Source organism: Passer montanus, unplaced genomic scaffold (genome assembly GCF_014805655.1).
Source record: "Passer montanus isolate IOZ18808 unplaced genomic scaffold, ASM1480565v1 scaffold1, whole genome shotgun sequence".
In the NCBI taxonomy this organism is placed as follows: Eukaryota; Metazoa; Chordata; class Aves; order Passeriformes; family Passeridae; genus Passer; species Passer montanus.
The window spans coordinates 2,749,365-2,764,546 of record NW_024356504.1 but is presented as its reverse complement, the minus strand read 5'-3'; the positions used below and the strand labels follow the sequence as shown (position 1 = coordinate 2,764,546).

Below are 15,182 nucleotides of genomic sequence, written 5' to 3'. Positions count from 1 at the left end.
AAGGTTCAGGGCAAGTAATTGTTTATTTCCCTGTGTCTGCAGAGTGCTGCTTGGACAAGTGGCACTGCAGGAGGAGATCCCTCTGCCTGGGCTCCCATCTGCCCGTGGCATTTAGCCCTGTGCTTCCTTTGCACCTTGGTGCTATTATATTGCTGTGCAGGGTATTCCTGCCGTGGTGTTCCTGCCTTCAGGATGCTCAGCAGCACATTAATACCTTCTGCTATTTTTCACTGGTGTTCTTGGTATGTTACCAAGTTACCTATAGGCAGCTCACTCTTTACAAGCAAGACTTAGCTGTTTGACTATCTTGAGGTCTGTTTTTGGCATAGCTGACAGGGACTAAAGAATTCTTGGTTCTTTTGTGATATTTTTTGTTTCGTTTTTATTTGAGTCGTTAATAGTATCAGTGCAGTGATGCAGACATCATTATTAAAATGAAAGCATTGCTCAAGAGCAAATACATGAATGCTCTAAATACAGCACATTTTTACACCAGTTGATCATCTTGTTGGACTGCAGCAAAGGGAGAAGTTAAAGACTGTAAAAAGAATAATAGATGATAATAAAGTCAAATTATTGCAGCAGCATTTTACTCAGCCTAAAGGCTTCAATGTGAATCCTGCAAACAAAATTTTATCACTGATTAGGATCCTTTGCTTACAAAAATAATAATAATAATTTTACTGGTGCTGTCTTACTGGGATCTCTGTTGAAATAATATGTGGATCTTGAGTGTGTGTAATTTGTGAGGAGCAGTTGTTATGAACTCCATGTTTTTTCCTCACTTGCATTTCTTAGCAATTCCTCCATATTCTGAAAATGGCAGTACTAGTAAAGGTTTGCCTGAAAGCAGTTAGGTAGCCCATGTCTGCAAATGATTGTTCTGGATTTGAATGGCCTTTTTTGCTTTGCAGAGAGGCAGCACGTGAATGTCGCAGGAAGAAAAAGGAGTATGTGAAATGTCTAGAAAATCGAGTGGCTGTGCTTGAAAACCAAAACAAGACACTGATTGAGGAGTTGAAAGCACTTAAGGACCTTTACTGCCACAAATCAGATTAATTTTGGATTCTCATTTTCACTTGTCCAGGTGGGATAGAGACTGGTTCTGGCTATACCCAGAAAGACAAAGTAAACTTTTTATTTTCTAAACATTTCTTTTTTTCTATGCGCAAAACTGCCTGAAGCAACTACAGAATATACTTCATCTGTGCTTTGCATCAAACTGTGAATGTTCAAGTACTTGCCTCCACTTCTCCCCTTACAAGATGAATTTCATCATCAATCTCAGCGTGAAGAAGAAGAAGAACAGGCTTCTCTCTCGTCTCCCGATCCTCTTCAAGGAGTAACAGTGGTCACTTGGGGAGTTACTGTGGGGAAGGTCCTTTTGTAAAGATGTCAAGAGTTTGTGCTGAGCTCTTTCCATTGCCTTAGAGACAGAGCCACCCCAGCCTCTTGGTCCAGGGAATGGTGGGCCCATAGGTGGAGCGGAGACAGAGCCACCCCAGCCTCTTGGTCCATAGGTGGAGCATGCAGGCTGCAGTGAAGAAGCAGTGGTTGCCACGGTGGTGTCACACGTTGGTGCTGAGCAGCGCCAGAGGGGTGCTTCACTGTCACCTTCTTGGTGTGGAGATAACAGACCTTTCCAAACTAGCTCAGGAGGGGCTTTGATCTGCAATCTGTGTTAAGCCCTCCTGGACTAGTCAAACCTTCTCCATACTTGAGAAACAAATGCATTGAAATGAGCTTCACTGGTCAGTTGTTGATTCTTGTAGCTTATGTGTGCAAGTGCGTTCAGCGTTCTGAATGCACAGAAAACAGACACCAATTTCATAGGATATAGGTTGGGAAATTTTATTTGGATGGGAAAGGAAATTTTTTAAAAAGATGCAATTGCCATGTTCTGTAAACAATCACATAGTAAACAGGGGTTACACATTAAAGCACTACCTATTTGTATGCAGAACAACTAAGCAGTTGAAGCATAGCCAACTCCACTTAAGTATTCCCTGAAGACAGTATGGTCTGTGTCCCAAGTCCTCTCAAGCAATGAAGTTGTTTTTATTCCCTACCACTGTCTTATGCAATGGAAATTATTGTACTCAATAGAAATATCAGCCTGGTTTGCTAAATTCTTTTTTGAACTTTGAGGCTGCCTTCAATACATAAATTAAGTTGTAGTTTAACAACTATTAGGACAACCTCAAATATTAAAGAGGACTTCAAACACAAATATTTCAACTCCTGCTTTGAAAGGGAAAATACTGATTATTTGAACCTGGCCATATTAGCTAAACTCTTAATTTATTTGGGGTATTTTTTCATGGAAAGAGTCAGATTATTCCTGCAACTAAAATTACTTACGTGCCTCAGATGTTTGCAAGATCAAGTTTTTTCTGTGCACTGAGGAACTGTTGTCTTTCCCAGATTTATGGTGTTAAAAAAGGTAGTTAATATTTTAAAAAAATCTGTACTAAGCATTAGGACTTTAAAAGAATCATGCTCAAAAGGAACCAAAAAAGAATGTGTCCAAAAGAAATCATGTGCAGTTTGTGTACTGGCCCTCTGAAGCCAGTCTCTCACTGTGTTAACTTGGGTCATTTGATGGAGTAAGTTTACTTTGGGCTTCTGGTCAAACTTTTATGTATAGAAACGTATGGATAAGGCTGTGGTCTAGACTAATGCCTTGCCTAGCAGGGTATTAGCTAATATTTTTTCCTGTTCACTCTGTATCTTTTTAAGATAAATTTCACACACAGGCTTCTAAAAGATTATACAGTCAGTGTGATGTTGTGAGGAAAATACTTGGAAGACTCTGGGCAGTTGAGTCTCAAACACCTAAGCAGTATTAAAAGTTCTAGATTTCTCATTTGAGGGGGCATTCAGTTTCCAAGAGACTTAATTTAAAAGGAGCGGGGTTAAACTTACAGCATTATTGTTACAACTAGAGTTATCAGGAATTTCAAATTACACTTGTATTTCAAGAAAAGAACATAAGCATCAGAAATATGAAATAATTCACTTTCACAAGTTTTGTGGGTGTTTATAAATGGTCTATTTTTATCTGCCATAGAGAGTTGATTTTTGTGGTTTTATTTAATGGGAGATGAATCTATTAGTTTAGCAGTGCAAATGTAAAGAAGACCCTAAGTTCTCAGCAGTGCTTTTATAGAAACTATCTGATTGTTAAAATCAGCGAATACAAATTCATAAAACGGTTACATTTTCCAGAACGAGTACAGAAGTAGAAGTGTTGATAATACAGGAGTCATTCTTGTAAAGCATGAAGCTCATGGTGGCCTCATTTGCAATTACATGGAATGGTTCCTCCACTTTGAGGAACACAGAAAAGGCTGTGTATGCCCACATTAAGGCTGTTGCTTTTGTAGAACATCTGTTTGTAAAAAAAATGTGAGGTTTTGCAGTGACCCTGAACAAGGCAAGCTGTGCTCTGAGAGCTGTGTCTAGTGGGTAATGAACACTGTCCAGAGCTTGCTGATAATCACTGGGCACAAAATGGGCATGGGAGCCTAAAACTGTGCCCAGGTGGGGTTCTCCTAATCCACTGTGCAGACTTGTGTGGCAGTGAGAGGAGAACTGTGTTACCTGTTTGTCTGTGTGTGGTCTGCAAGTGGCCTGTAGTGGTTTTAGCCTAGACTTCATTAGCAAATAAAGTTCCACTAAGGAAAGGAATGTAGATCAGAGTACATAGGGCTCTGCAAGAATCTTTATTTTTATTTATGCTGCACTGAGGATTATGGGACACAAATTTATTTAATGAAAGTATAGATTACAATAATAAAAAATGTATTAGACCAAGTACAGGGCTGGCTAGGCTACCCATACATGCTTTACTATTCATATTGTCCCAAAAAGGGAAAGAATATGACACAGGAATCTGTTCCTATGTTATTTACCAAGTAGTGAGGTTGGGGTGATAAGCTTCTATAAACTAAGGCCATTTGGAAGTAGGATGGAAATGATGCTGACAAGGGGGACGGAGGATTAGTTTTATATCTCACGGTTGTGAGTTTTCAAGACCTGATAGACTCTTTGACCTGAAGAGAGGGTTAGAAAGGGCTAGATCCGTTACGTTCATAATAAACAAGAATTGGTTTGAAATATAATTTTTGTAATGTCATTATTTTGCAAAACAACAGCACCAATCAGGCAGTTAAGATATTGTCAAAGGTGCTCTTTTAATTTAGATATTCTTGGAAAATACATATGTATAATATATGTACATATATATATATACACACAGTATATAATCTACAGCTCTGAGAGCTTTTAAGTCAGGAATGCTGAGTATTATAGTATATGGAGGTCAGAAAAAGAATTTTTACTTTTCTGTGTGTCTGGGTGTGCGTGGATGTGTGTGTGTGTGTGTGTGTGTGTGTGTGAAAGCTTCCCCTCACCCCAGTAGCTCTGGGCTGCGTTATTCTAGCTCTTAATTACTGACTTGTTTTGTGCTGTCTCTCAGTTATCCATTTTCAAGAATTTTATTTCATCTTTCGTGGCTTTTGTGAAGTTTGTTTTTTACCGATGAAGATTTTTGAAATGATGTAAACAGTTGTTTTACAACCACCACCCCCCAGAGTAATTCACTTCTGTGCTTTTTCTCTTTGGCAGCTATATATCAAAGGCAAAACATTTGGAAAGGTTGTTAAGGTGTTATTTTCTAAAGGAACCACTGGTAAGACTTCTGTTTTCCTCCTGGGGTAGTGGTGATGCATTCTTCCTTAGGCAGCAATTTCACCAGCACTGGGCACCGTTGCTTGTATCCGAAAGCACAATTTTAGCCTGTTGTGCTTGTCAGGACTGCTCAGACACCTGCAGTTCTGGCTGGCCTGGAGTTGGCATTTGCATTGGAGATCACTGTCTTCTCTGGTACTTGTACATTGGTCAGAAAATTGGTGGGGTGTTTGGAATCATTAAGAGGCTCAGGAAAAAAAAAAAGATTTAATAAGGAAAAACAGCCCTGATAGTTTCTGACCTAAATTTGTACCACAGGTTGCTTTTTTAAAATCTGGGCTTCCAGTAAACTGCAGCAGCAACTAGTCATCTGTTAGTGAAAACTAGCACTTGCTTTTTTATTTTGTTTTTTCATTTATGGCAGACAGTGTTTTTTGTGGTTTAAAGACAAGTCCACCCATCAAAGCAAGTTTGATATCAGTGGTTGAAAATCCATGACAGTTCATAGCAGATTCAATTGATTTTCTAAGACCTTGTTTTTATTGTAATTTTTTTACCCTGGAGCCTGGTTAGTGATGTAACATTTGCCAATGATCCAACCAAAAGGTCATGTATTTATTTTTTGTTACACTATGTTCTTTGTAAATGTTTAATTAAAATGTGCACTTTTAAAGAAAAAAACAACAAACAGAGGAAAAAAACCATTAAGGTAAATTTGGTTTGCTTGAGAAGATTTCTGGCATAATAGTTGTGATCCTGCTGCCTGCACACAATTCACTCCTCCACAGCAGCTGACTCCTTGGCTAATTGAACTTGCAGATCAGCACCTGGTGCCCAGCAGGCATTGCTTCAGAAGGGCAGGAGAGCTGAAGGGGCAACAATCAAGCGTGTGGTGTCTGGAGCAGTATGTAGAGGATGGATGTGACATTATTTTTAGAGTAGAACTAGTTCAGTGATCCCATGTGGGAAAGGGAGGTTAATTTGGAAGGAAAGCTGAACTATTTTTCAGCCACTTTATTCCCCTTTTGTTAATTTGATATTTGTCTGCGGATTTTACAAGCTGCATTCCAAGAAAATAAATTGAAAGGCTTTCCAGTAATTTGACACCAGGAAGTAAAGGTACATTGACAGTGTGTCACCTTGCTTGAAAAGAAAAGCATAGCACAACCACCTTTCTTTAGCGGGAACTATGATAATTTAACCCTGAAGTCTGTCATTGTGAGCAGGTTTTAAAAAGCATACAGTACATTGATGGTTCTCTGTCGTCTGCCTGGGAACTCGTTTTTCTGAGCTGTGTAATTTGCTAGTTGTAAAAGACACTGATTTTACAAAAGCCTGAATGTATCCTGAAGCTCAGTTGGTCTGGAAGGAGCCAGACTGGTGAAGAGAGGATGCTGAAATCCACCTTCTGTGTGCTTGTGACAGGTTCAGGTCTGTGGATAGATAGACTTAAGTGTGTGAATCTTTGGGGAAAAGGGACCAGATCCAGGTGGTGTAAAGAGGGTTTGCATTTCAAGTGTTTTGCCTTGGAATGTGTTTTTAAAATGTATTTAAGCTGTGGCCTGCAGAGAGATGTGCTTGGGCTAGTTGGCACAGCACAAATTGAAGAGTGACTTTGTGGCACTGCAGGTGCAGCTTTGTGACTGGATCTGCAGTGAGTTCAGGGCTCGCTTTCAGAGGAGAGGCAGGAGCAGTCAGCTGTGTGCTGGCAGGAAGGGGCCAGGGACAGGCTGCAGTGACCCATGGCTGGCACACTCCATAAGCTGAGCATTCACTGCACTCAGGACTCTAGCAGTTCACTCAGCCTCAGCTGCATATTCCTCTAAATTAGGGGATAGCTGAGTGAGAGCATGGGGATGGCAGGCCTTGAGCAAGTTGCTTCTCTGGAAATGGCCACTCTTAAGAACTAAGGATGTTTGGGTGCTCTCCACAAGTTGTGTTTTTATCCAGGTGCCACTCCATTTTTTGTGTGTTTAATTGCATTTATTTATATTAAAACGTTAATTTTAAAATGTTCTACAACTTCAAGTTTATATGAGATTTGAAACTGTGCTGCTTATAATGGACTTCTTGGGATGGGAACAGGACAAGAAGAGGTGCTAGTTGGCAGCCTACCCCTCCACTGACTTTTTTCCACAGATTGGTCATTCACTTCAGAAATTAGTTGTTTCTACTCTGGATTTATAATTTGAAATTGTTTTGAAACAATGTTTTTCAGGGAAGTTTCCAGAGCAAGGGTTATTATTCTCCCTTTGTAGTGTAAGCTGGAAAGAGTATGTTCACCTCATCTGCATTTCTGATTCTTTACCCAAACCATGTCAGCACAGAACAGGGTATTTGAGCTTAACTCCCACATACTTGTGGAAATTAAAAGATTAAATGAAAATCCATCATTGGGGGAAAATAAAAGCTTTTTTACATCTCCCCAGAAATCTAGAAACATCCCTGTTGTGTTCTTTTTTTTTTCTTTTTTTTTTTTGTGCTTTATCTGTGTTTAAAAAGAATTGTACTGGGTTATAATGCATTTTATTAACACTATGTACATATTAGCTGCTTTGTGTTTCAGAATGGTAGTAATTGCTTTGTATATTAAAGTGATTCTTGTGAATTTGTGAATTATTGTCATAAAGAAGTGCTTTTTCTTACTGTAACCTTTGTGGTATAAACTGTCATAACTCCCTTTTTACACAAACATTTATGTGCAGTCACATAAACATGCTTTAAAAAACTCTACAAAGTCTCTTTTTTGAGCAGGGTGTTCCATTTACACTAATTTAATTTAGTGGCAAATGGCAGCTAGAAGAATATGGGAAAAGGTGTATTTTGAGCAGCAGTCTGTGGTATCATCTCAATCTGTGCCCTGCCCTCAGTATTCATAAAGTATTCTCCCCAAAGAGAAGGCTTTTTTTTAATCTTAATTGAATTAGATTAGTTAGAGGTTAAGTCCTGAAAAACAAAGTTTCTCTTCCTCCTGATATTTTTAAACATGTTTTCCAGTACCCATTTTGGTGGCAGTTCTGTTGTTCAATAATGTTTGAAAGGCTTATGCCTTTCACAGTTTAAATATGCTGTATGTCTCACTTTTAGGCATTCCTGTGAACTATGTACCACTGGTCTTCAGAACAGAACAGAAACAGAAGGCAGCAAACACTGCAAGGATCGCAGCCCTATTATGTAATCTGCTAGGCTGGATCCAAACACTGGGATGGAAGCCAGGAGAACAAATTCAGCTCTGAGGTAAACACACCTCCAGTGAAACCAAGGGGAAGCAGTAAGGTCAGCTCATTTCAGCTGGGATTTTCTAGTTTTTATGAGGCCATTCACGTTCTTGCTCAGAAAAATCTACAGTAGTGAGAGAGAATCCCAAACAGGGTTAGTCCCTGAGATAAAAATGCAGTTTGGCTTGAATTTTGCACTGAAAAGAACTGGGTAACACAGAGCCCTGTGTAGTCAGCTATGTATCTTAATATCAATCAAACATTACCTCGACTGCAGTGACATTTCACAAAAGCTTGTTCTCTTGCACATCTTTCAGGGATGGTTTCTCAGCGTCACAGCATGGTTGTGTCTCACCTGGTCACTCCCCTGTGGCTTGGACACACTCCTTAGAGCGAGTGAATTTCTCAGGAGACTTTGTGCATTGCCCCACTACTCAGGGATGCAGGCCAACCACGTCCTACAGATGAGCTCAGATCACCTGTTACAAAACAGGATCAGTGCAATGGAACCACCCAAAGGAGTGGGATGCTGTAGGGCTGGGATGAGCAGGGTGACAGAAGGTGCTTGGGCAGGGTGTTGGTGTAATTGCCAAGCAGCTGCTGGCAGCAGCTATTGTCATGCATCATCTCATACAGAGCAGGATCTCCCGTGGGTTGGGACACCCGGGTTGGCAGGTGTCACTGCACAGGGCTGCTCCCTGTGCTCCCTCACCAGCACTTACACCTCTGCTGCTTGTCCTGCACGCCTGGTGTGGTTCACTTGTGGCCTGACTCACTCCTGACCTCTCCCTGAAGGTAAGTACATGGGAATACAGAACACTTGGGAAGCCATCCTGGAACAGCAGAAGGCAGCACTCACTGCCTGGTGCACGTGGGTGTCAGCACTGCCCAGGGGGATGGACTGCGGGTTGCAGCTGAGCTACATTCTCACACTTGATGCCTGCTGTAGCTTTAAATGCAGCCACAACTGACGTGCACATGGTTGTGGCCTAACTGCAGTATTCCTGGAGCTGGTCTGCTGAGTCTAGCAGGACATGCACCCCAGTAGTTGTCCCCTTGAGAAGTGCCACTTGAGAAGTGCCGCTTTCTGGGCTGGGGAGGGGCCACCAAGAGTTCTGCAGGCCAGGAGCAAGGCACTCACCTGAGCTGCCAGTGCCATCTCGTGCTCTTCTCCAGTTATTTATGGGCTGTAGCATCACTGCAGCCTTCAGACACACTCCCTTGGGTGTGCATGCAGCTGCTGTGTAACAGCAACACGGCAAAAGAAGCCAAGCCTGGTCTCCACTGGCACATGTCTGCTCTGGCAGGATGGCTGTGGGCTGTAACAGCAGCAATGGGAAATCTGACGCTGAAAACTTAACAATCAGATGGAATTAAACTGCATTGGTTTAAAAGTACAAAGCTGTTTCTATCGTCAAAACAAGGCCTGGGACAAAACCTCCTTCTTAGAAGTGTGCAGGTCGCTGCACCAGCCTTTATTCTGTGCTTTGTTCTGTGCTATTTAAGCAGAATTTTAGCCTGTTCCTGCTATGGCAACAGTGCAAGCTGCTCTGGCTGTCAGTGCTGCAAGCTGCAGCCTCTTGCAAGGGCCGAGCACTGCCAGGCTTTTCCCACAGAAAAGTTCCCCTGGGCACTCACGAGCCCAGGCACCAGCACACTGCTTTCTGCCAGCTCCAGCCCAAGGGGAGCCTGAGCTACACATGAGCCTGATGCCTGCTCCCAGGTGAGTTTGGAGACAAGGATACACCAGTGGGGAGGAAAAGGAAGAGGTGAGAACTTAGAGCCACACTCCAAAAACTAGAGCCAGGCAGAGAGGGGAGAGCTCATAATTCTTTTCAACCACTGCTCACCCAGCGGATAGGACAGAAGGAGCTACACCTTACACATGAGAGCTCATCTCATGATCTGTTTTCAATTAAAGGTGCTGTCTTCCTTCTCCCAAACTGACTCCAACTCCAGTTTCAGGCTGCGAATTCCCAGCCAGCTGCCTCAGCACTGTTTTGGTGACACCGTGTGGCTTCCGAGGATACTGTTACAGCAAGTGTTCCAGAGCGGCAGCTCCCAGACGGGTCCGAGGATACTGTTACAGCAAGTGTTCCAGACGGGTTCGAAGCCAGGCAAGGAACTTCGCTGAAAACATGCAAGAGATGTGCCAGGGATGAAACACAAACCTTAATGATAAATGTGTCCTTTCCACATTACAGTCAGCACAGCACTTCTGGACCACCGACCAGGAAGTGTGATGGGAGCAAAAGTGACAAAAACTTCCAAAATGTCCATGGCCAAAGCAGCTGCTGCTTTGTTCTGCAAAGCTGTTTGCTGTTGCCAGTGCCAAGTGCAGGCACACGCTCAAAGTCTGAGCCTGACCTGAGGCTTTTTGAGTTTAAGTTTAAAGCAAAAAAAGTTACACATCCACACACTGCGTTTAGAGTTGTAGCTGTCTTCTGTTTGCCCATTGTTTTCATCAGTTTCATTCTTCCACCACTAGAAAGTGAAGGAAGTCTGTTGCTGGTGCGAGATGGATTCCCAGATCTTGTGGGATAAACACACAGATGTGTTTTACAAGCTCAAGGTATGAAATCTGTTACTTGGAGCAGTGTCTTAGCTACCACTGTGCACTGAAAGCACACAAACCTACTAAGGCCCCAAGGCCCCAGGTAATGCAAAAGTACTTCCCCTGCTGCAAAGACTTTACAGAACACCCTCCTGACCTAAGTAACAGCTCTCAGAGACAGAGGGAGCACGAACAAAGGCACAAAGTAGAACATTATCTAGTGGTGATTTGAGAGTCAAGGGCTGATTTGATATTTTAAGAACTTGAGTTTCCTTGTTGCACTTTCCCAGCGGCACATGTGCACGTGTATCTCCTCCAAGGAGCCTTGATCTTTGTGAGGCAGACTTGTTAGGGGCAACTCAGAAACCACAACTGCTTCAGTACTGCAGGTGTAGCCCACTCACTTGCAAATCAGATAAAAATAACACTGATTTCTAAGCTGGCTGATTTGGCAATCCCTGTTCCCAGTGCCCCTCCAGATTTTGTTCTTTGTTTCACTGTGCCTCAACGCAGCAGTGACAGCAAAATAACCACTTATAGCATCTGCCTTTGGTTCTTTTTGCCTTTTAAGTGGTTTCTTCTACCACAACTTCTAAGATACAGAAGTCCTGAAGAGTTAAAGCATTTAGAGCTGGAGCATTAGCTTTTATTTCATCCACTCTCCTACTTTTCTAGAGTTAAGGAAGTGGTAAAGGGAAAAAAAAACCATTGTAATCTCTTTAAGTTTCCCCAGTAGTTAAATGTGGTTTGATTTCAGACAACAGACCTTTTGATATAACAATTTCGATGCTGGAGATTTCTGCAACTTGAATCAGCTTCAAAAATTACATTTGATGAAAAAACAGTGGAACACCCTATATGACTCTATTCAGATATGAAGCAGAGGTTCAATATGCAGAACAGAAGTACAATCCTTGCTGTACCAGACCCAGTGATCAGACAAGACCATCACAACAAGAAGCCAGTGAAATAACACAACTGCAACTTCATGCTTAGGAACAAGTGTATTGAGTAGAAACAAAGGGGAGAATTGAACAGCATCAGTGGCTTATTAACAAAGCAGAGAGTCATAAGTCATCCTTGCGACTCCCCCTCTGTGCTTTGTAGATATGAACATCCTTACTGGAATCATAGTGGACCTCGGACACAGAGAAACGCTCCCTCAGCATCTTCAGGAACTTGAGGTCCCGCTCGTAGCGGATGCGGCAGGAAAGGAGAATCACCGTTCTCTCTGAGCACAGGTGCTCCAGCGTCTGCAGCAGCTCTGCAAATGTTTCTTCCAGATAAACGATGTCTGCACCCAGGATTAAGTCAAATGCTCCTGGAGGGAAGTTATGCAGGTCTTTTCCCCACGTCAGCTCCTTCACCACGGCTCTAGGACGCAGTTCAGGGGGCAAGTTCGCCTGCACATTTGACTCCAGGAGCTCCAGCGCTGCCGCCCTGTCTGTGATGGTGACACGGGCACCTAAGGGGGACAGGAGGCCATGGCTCACACTCACAATCCACATCCCTCAATGCAGCAAGAGGAATGCAATGCTCTAACTCCAGCAGGCTCCTTAGCTCCTGTTACACATTAACGCCCCCCCTGAGCTGCCTGATTAAAAACAAACAAATAAAATAACAAAATAAGCAAAACCCCCCTGTCTACAGACATCCTACCCTTCATCAGTCACTTAACAATATAAAGTGTCGATTAAGTTGGGTAGGGAAAAGATCATCTTTTCTGGTGCTTTTTCTTAATGTATGAAAGTCAAGGAGTTACTTTTGGCCTTTCCACATGTGACTGAAGAACAAATTACAGGGGGTGTTACAATTAACCTGCTCCAATTCCGTATTTTTCTGTAGGAGAGAGGCAGCTAGAGAGCCTCACAGGTCAGACAAAAGCTATGCCTGTATGATTTTTCATGGCATGACTGCATTTTGTCAAACTGTTTTGTTTCTATGATTTCAATAGGCACCTTTCACAGCCACTAGAGCTTTGAATTACAAAGTTAACCTGGGAAAGATTGCACAAATTTAACACAGTACCCAGTTCCGGCTTCAGCCACAGACAGATCAGCAGCAAATCCCTTCATTTCTCCGTGCCCTGTCTGCAAGACAGGCTAATGAAAGGCTTATGCGAGCTCAGAGAGTGGTTTCTGCCCGTAGCTTTATCTGCACCGGAGGACAGTGGAAGACGGGAAGCACAGCTCGTGCTCCCTGGGGGAAGAGCTGCAGAGCTGAGTGCTGCAGAGCTCCTGCCATGGCAACAGGGCAGCCTCAACAGGGTCCTGCCACAGAGTGAACTGCAGCAGCACCGCACCCCAACAAACGCCGCAGCAGGCTCCGAGTCTGGCGAGGAAGGAAGGTGACTCACAGAGCCACCACGGCTCACACGGGCGGCTCCGGTGCCCACTTCTACACCAGGCATGTACGTGCCAAAGAGCTAGTTTTACTGCAGTTGTGATTTGCTTTAAAAGAGACAACAAAAAAGCCCTTACCTAGTAATGTGACCACTATTCCCAGCAATCCAGTTCCAGCTCCCAGCTCAATCACAGACCGATCCCTGAGATCAATGCCTTCCATCTCCAGATAAGCACACAGAACAACAGCCTGAGCCAAGAGACAAGGGCGATTAAGCACAGGGTTTTAGTCACACTGAACACAGGGGTTCTGGTTTAACCTGAGAGAGAAGGTTATGGGAAAGGGTCGGGTGCCTCAAGTCTGCAGCAAACTTTGTTCCACACTTCACCTCCTGTGTGCACCTGTAGTCTTTTTATGCTTTATGGAAGTTTTTTATAGCGTTTCATGGAAGACTCCTACTGGCAAATGGAAAAAAGAACCACAGTGGTTACAACTTGGATGTGGTAACTGCTCCATGAATGCCCAAATGTAACAGGAGGTAGAAAGAGCTGTATTTGGAAAGGAAAAGTTGTATTGGAAAGGAAATACAATAGTTGTTTCTGGAAAAAATTTCCCCTAAGGAAATTTGAGGACTTGTCAAACATTAGCGAATGAACCCAGTATTGCAAAAGTCCAGAATAAGGTTTCATAGTATCTTGTATGGTATTTCAGAAGGTTTCTGCACAACACTGGTATGCCCTCAGGAAGGACACAGGGAAAGTAAACTAATGACACTTCTAGCTGGTTGTATATAGCGTGTCATATAGATCTTGATAAGGACCTCTTCCACAGCAAGTTCTGCCAAAGCTGATGTCCAGAAAGATCAGCAACCCTGTACACCAATTCATTTGAGAAATTTGCTAAAAATGCTACACTTCTTCTTTTAAAATAGAGGTAAAAGTGCAATTTGTGTGTGGACTGAAACTGAACTTGATGGGAAGCCCTTGGGTTCCTACAGTGATGCTGTGACTGTGCTGTGGCCTTGGACCCACCACAAACCCCTGTTTTGGACAGTTCTTATCCCCAAGATAAAGTCGATCAGGACTCCTGCTGGAGGCTACAAGCAGTGGGATCTGTGCTGTGCTCTGAAGGGTGCCAAACTAACATCACCAGCCACTGAAAAGAAAGAGGTGAGAGTTATCCGGAATATCTCCCGTACTGGGCACTGGCTGTGCAGGGTTTGCGTGGCGCATCTCTCTTGCATTCCTGCAGGATCTCTTATGGGGAAAGAGGGAAAGGTAAAAGCACAGTTAAACATGTTCTCTCCTAACATTAAAAAAAAAAAAAAAAAAAAAAAAGGCCTTTCCATTACAATTCTACGGTAAATAATTTTCTACGGTGAATCTGAAAGCTCGCCAAGCGCCTCAGGAAGCCACCGGCTGCAGAAAAGCTGCGCTTTTGAACACCTACCGCGTCCCAGACCACGGCCGCCACCCCCAGGCGCCGCCAGTCCTGCTGGAGGCGGATGGTGCGGCTGGCGAAGCGGAAGGTGGCCGAAGGGCTGTGCAGCTGCCGCGCTGTCCAGCCGCCTCCCTCCTCGTAGGGCACCAAGGCCATGCCGCCGCCGGCCCCGCAGCCCCGGGCCCCGGCCAGGCCCTGCCCGAGCCNNNNCGCAGCCTCTCCGCGGCGCCCGAGCGGGAGCGGCTGCGCTCGGCCGAGGCGGGGCGGTCACTTGTCGGTACGCAGGGAGCGGAGGGTCCCCGGAGCGGTGCTGCCCCTCGGCCGCGGCGGGAGCGGGGCCAAGGCGGCGCGGGGAGGGCCCCGGCGGCCCGAGGGAGAAGCGCCGCGCTGCCTCCCGCGGCAGGCCGGCCCGGAGGGGCCCCTCGCCTGCTCACAGCCGCTGGGGAAGGTACGGGGGGAAGGTCCCACGCCTGTGGGGCATTGGCAGCTGTCCCCGCAGCCTCCCTGTGCTCCCAGCCTTGGGCTTTTGCTTCGGGGGGTTGGAAGGCAGCGCCCGCAAAGCATTTGTGCAGCGCAGCAAGCGCCGTGCTCCAGTGCGGGCACGGGGGCATTGTCTCCGCTAGAGCCCGTCACGGCCCGGGAGCTCCCTCAGCCCCGGGTAACCAGCGCGGACACAGCAGCTCTGCTCTCAGTCCAGCACCGACCAAGGCTGCTCTCGGCCGGCCGTGTGGCCGCAGCGCTCCCCGGCGCTGTTTGTGCAGCGGTGTTCCTTCACCTTTGGCTCCATTTAATCTCTTGTTTGGCAAAACAACGCAGTGCTGCTCTCCTGTGTTACTTGAACTAGCTCCAAAGGCTGCTAAAGGCCACGGGAGAGCCGGGGAAGTGTCCTGGCGGCAGGTCCCCCACAGAAAGGCGCAGTGCCTGCAGCCACGCTG

The 15,182-nt window shown here is 44.7% G+C and overlaps 2 protein-coding genes across 4 annotated transcripts in view; one reads left to right on the top strand and one right to left on the bottom strand.

Moving 5' to 3' along the window:
• The window catches only part of CREB1 (cAMP responsive element binding protein 1), a 39,823-nt gene extending 32,394 nt beyond the window's left edge, over positions 1–7,429 (top strand). For both annotated transcript variants that reach the window (XM_039707169.1, XM_039707258.1), the window contains 2 exons: positions 915–1,479; positions 1,521–7,429. In XM_039707169.1, the coding sequence (XP_039563103.1) occupies positions 915–1,059 (145 nt within the window). In that variant the 3' untranslated portion in view covers positions 1,060–1,479; positions 1,521–7,429. The remainder of the gene's footprint in view (positions 1–914; positions 1,480–1,520) is intronic.
• A 4,020-nt stretch (positions 7,430–11,449) lies between these two features.
• METTL21A (methyltransferase like 21A) lies at positions 11,450–14,458 on the bottom strand. Of its 2 annotated transcripts, none has more exons than XM_039702143.1 (3): positions 14,257–14,458; positions 12,945–13,056; positions 11,450–11,929 (listed from the first exon to the last, which is right to left on the bottom strand). In XM_039702143.1, exons 1-3 carry the CDS (start codon positions 14,401–14,403, stop codon positions 11,532–11,534), a joined length of 657 nt encoding a protein of 218 aa, XP_039558077.1. In that variant the 5' UTR covers positions 14,404–14,458; the 3' UTR covers positions 11,450–11,531. The 2 variants fall into 2 exon arrangements, with proteins under 2 accessions (XP_039558077.1, XP_039558087.1); XM_039702153.1 differs by having other exon boundaries at positions 11,922–12,058.
• Positions 14,459–15,182: the final 724 nt, after the last annotated feature.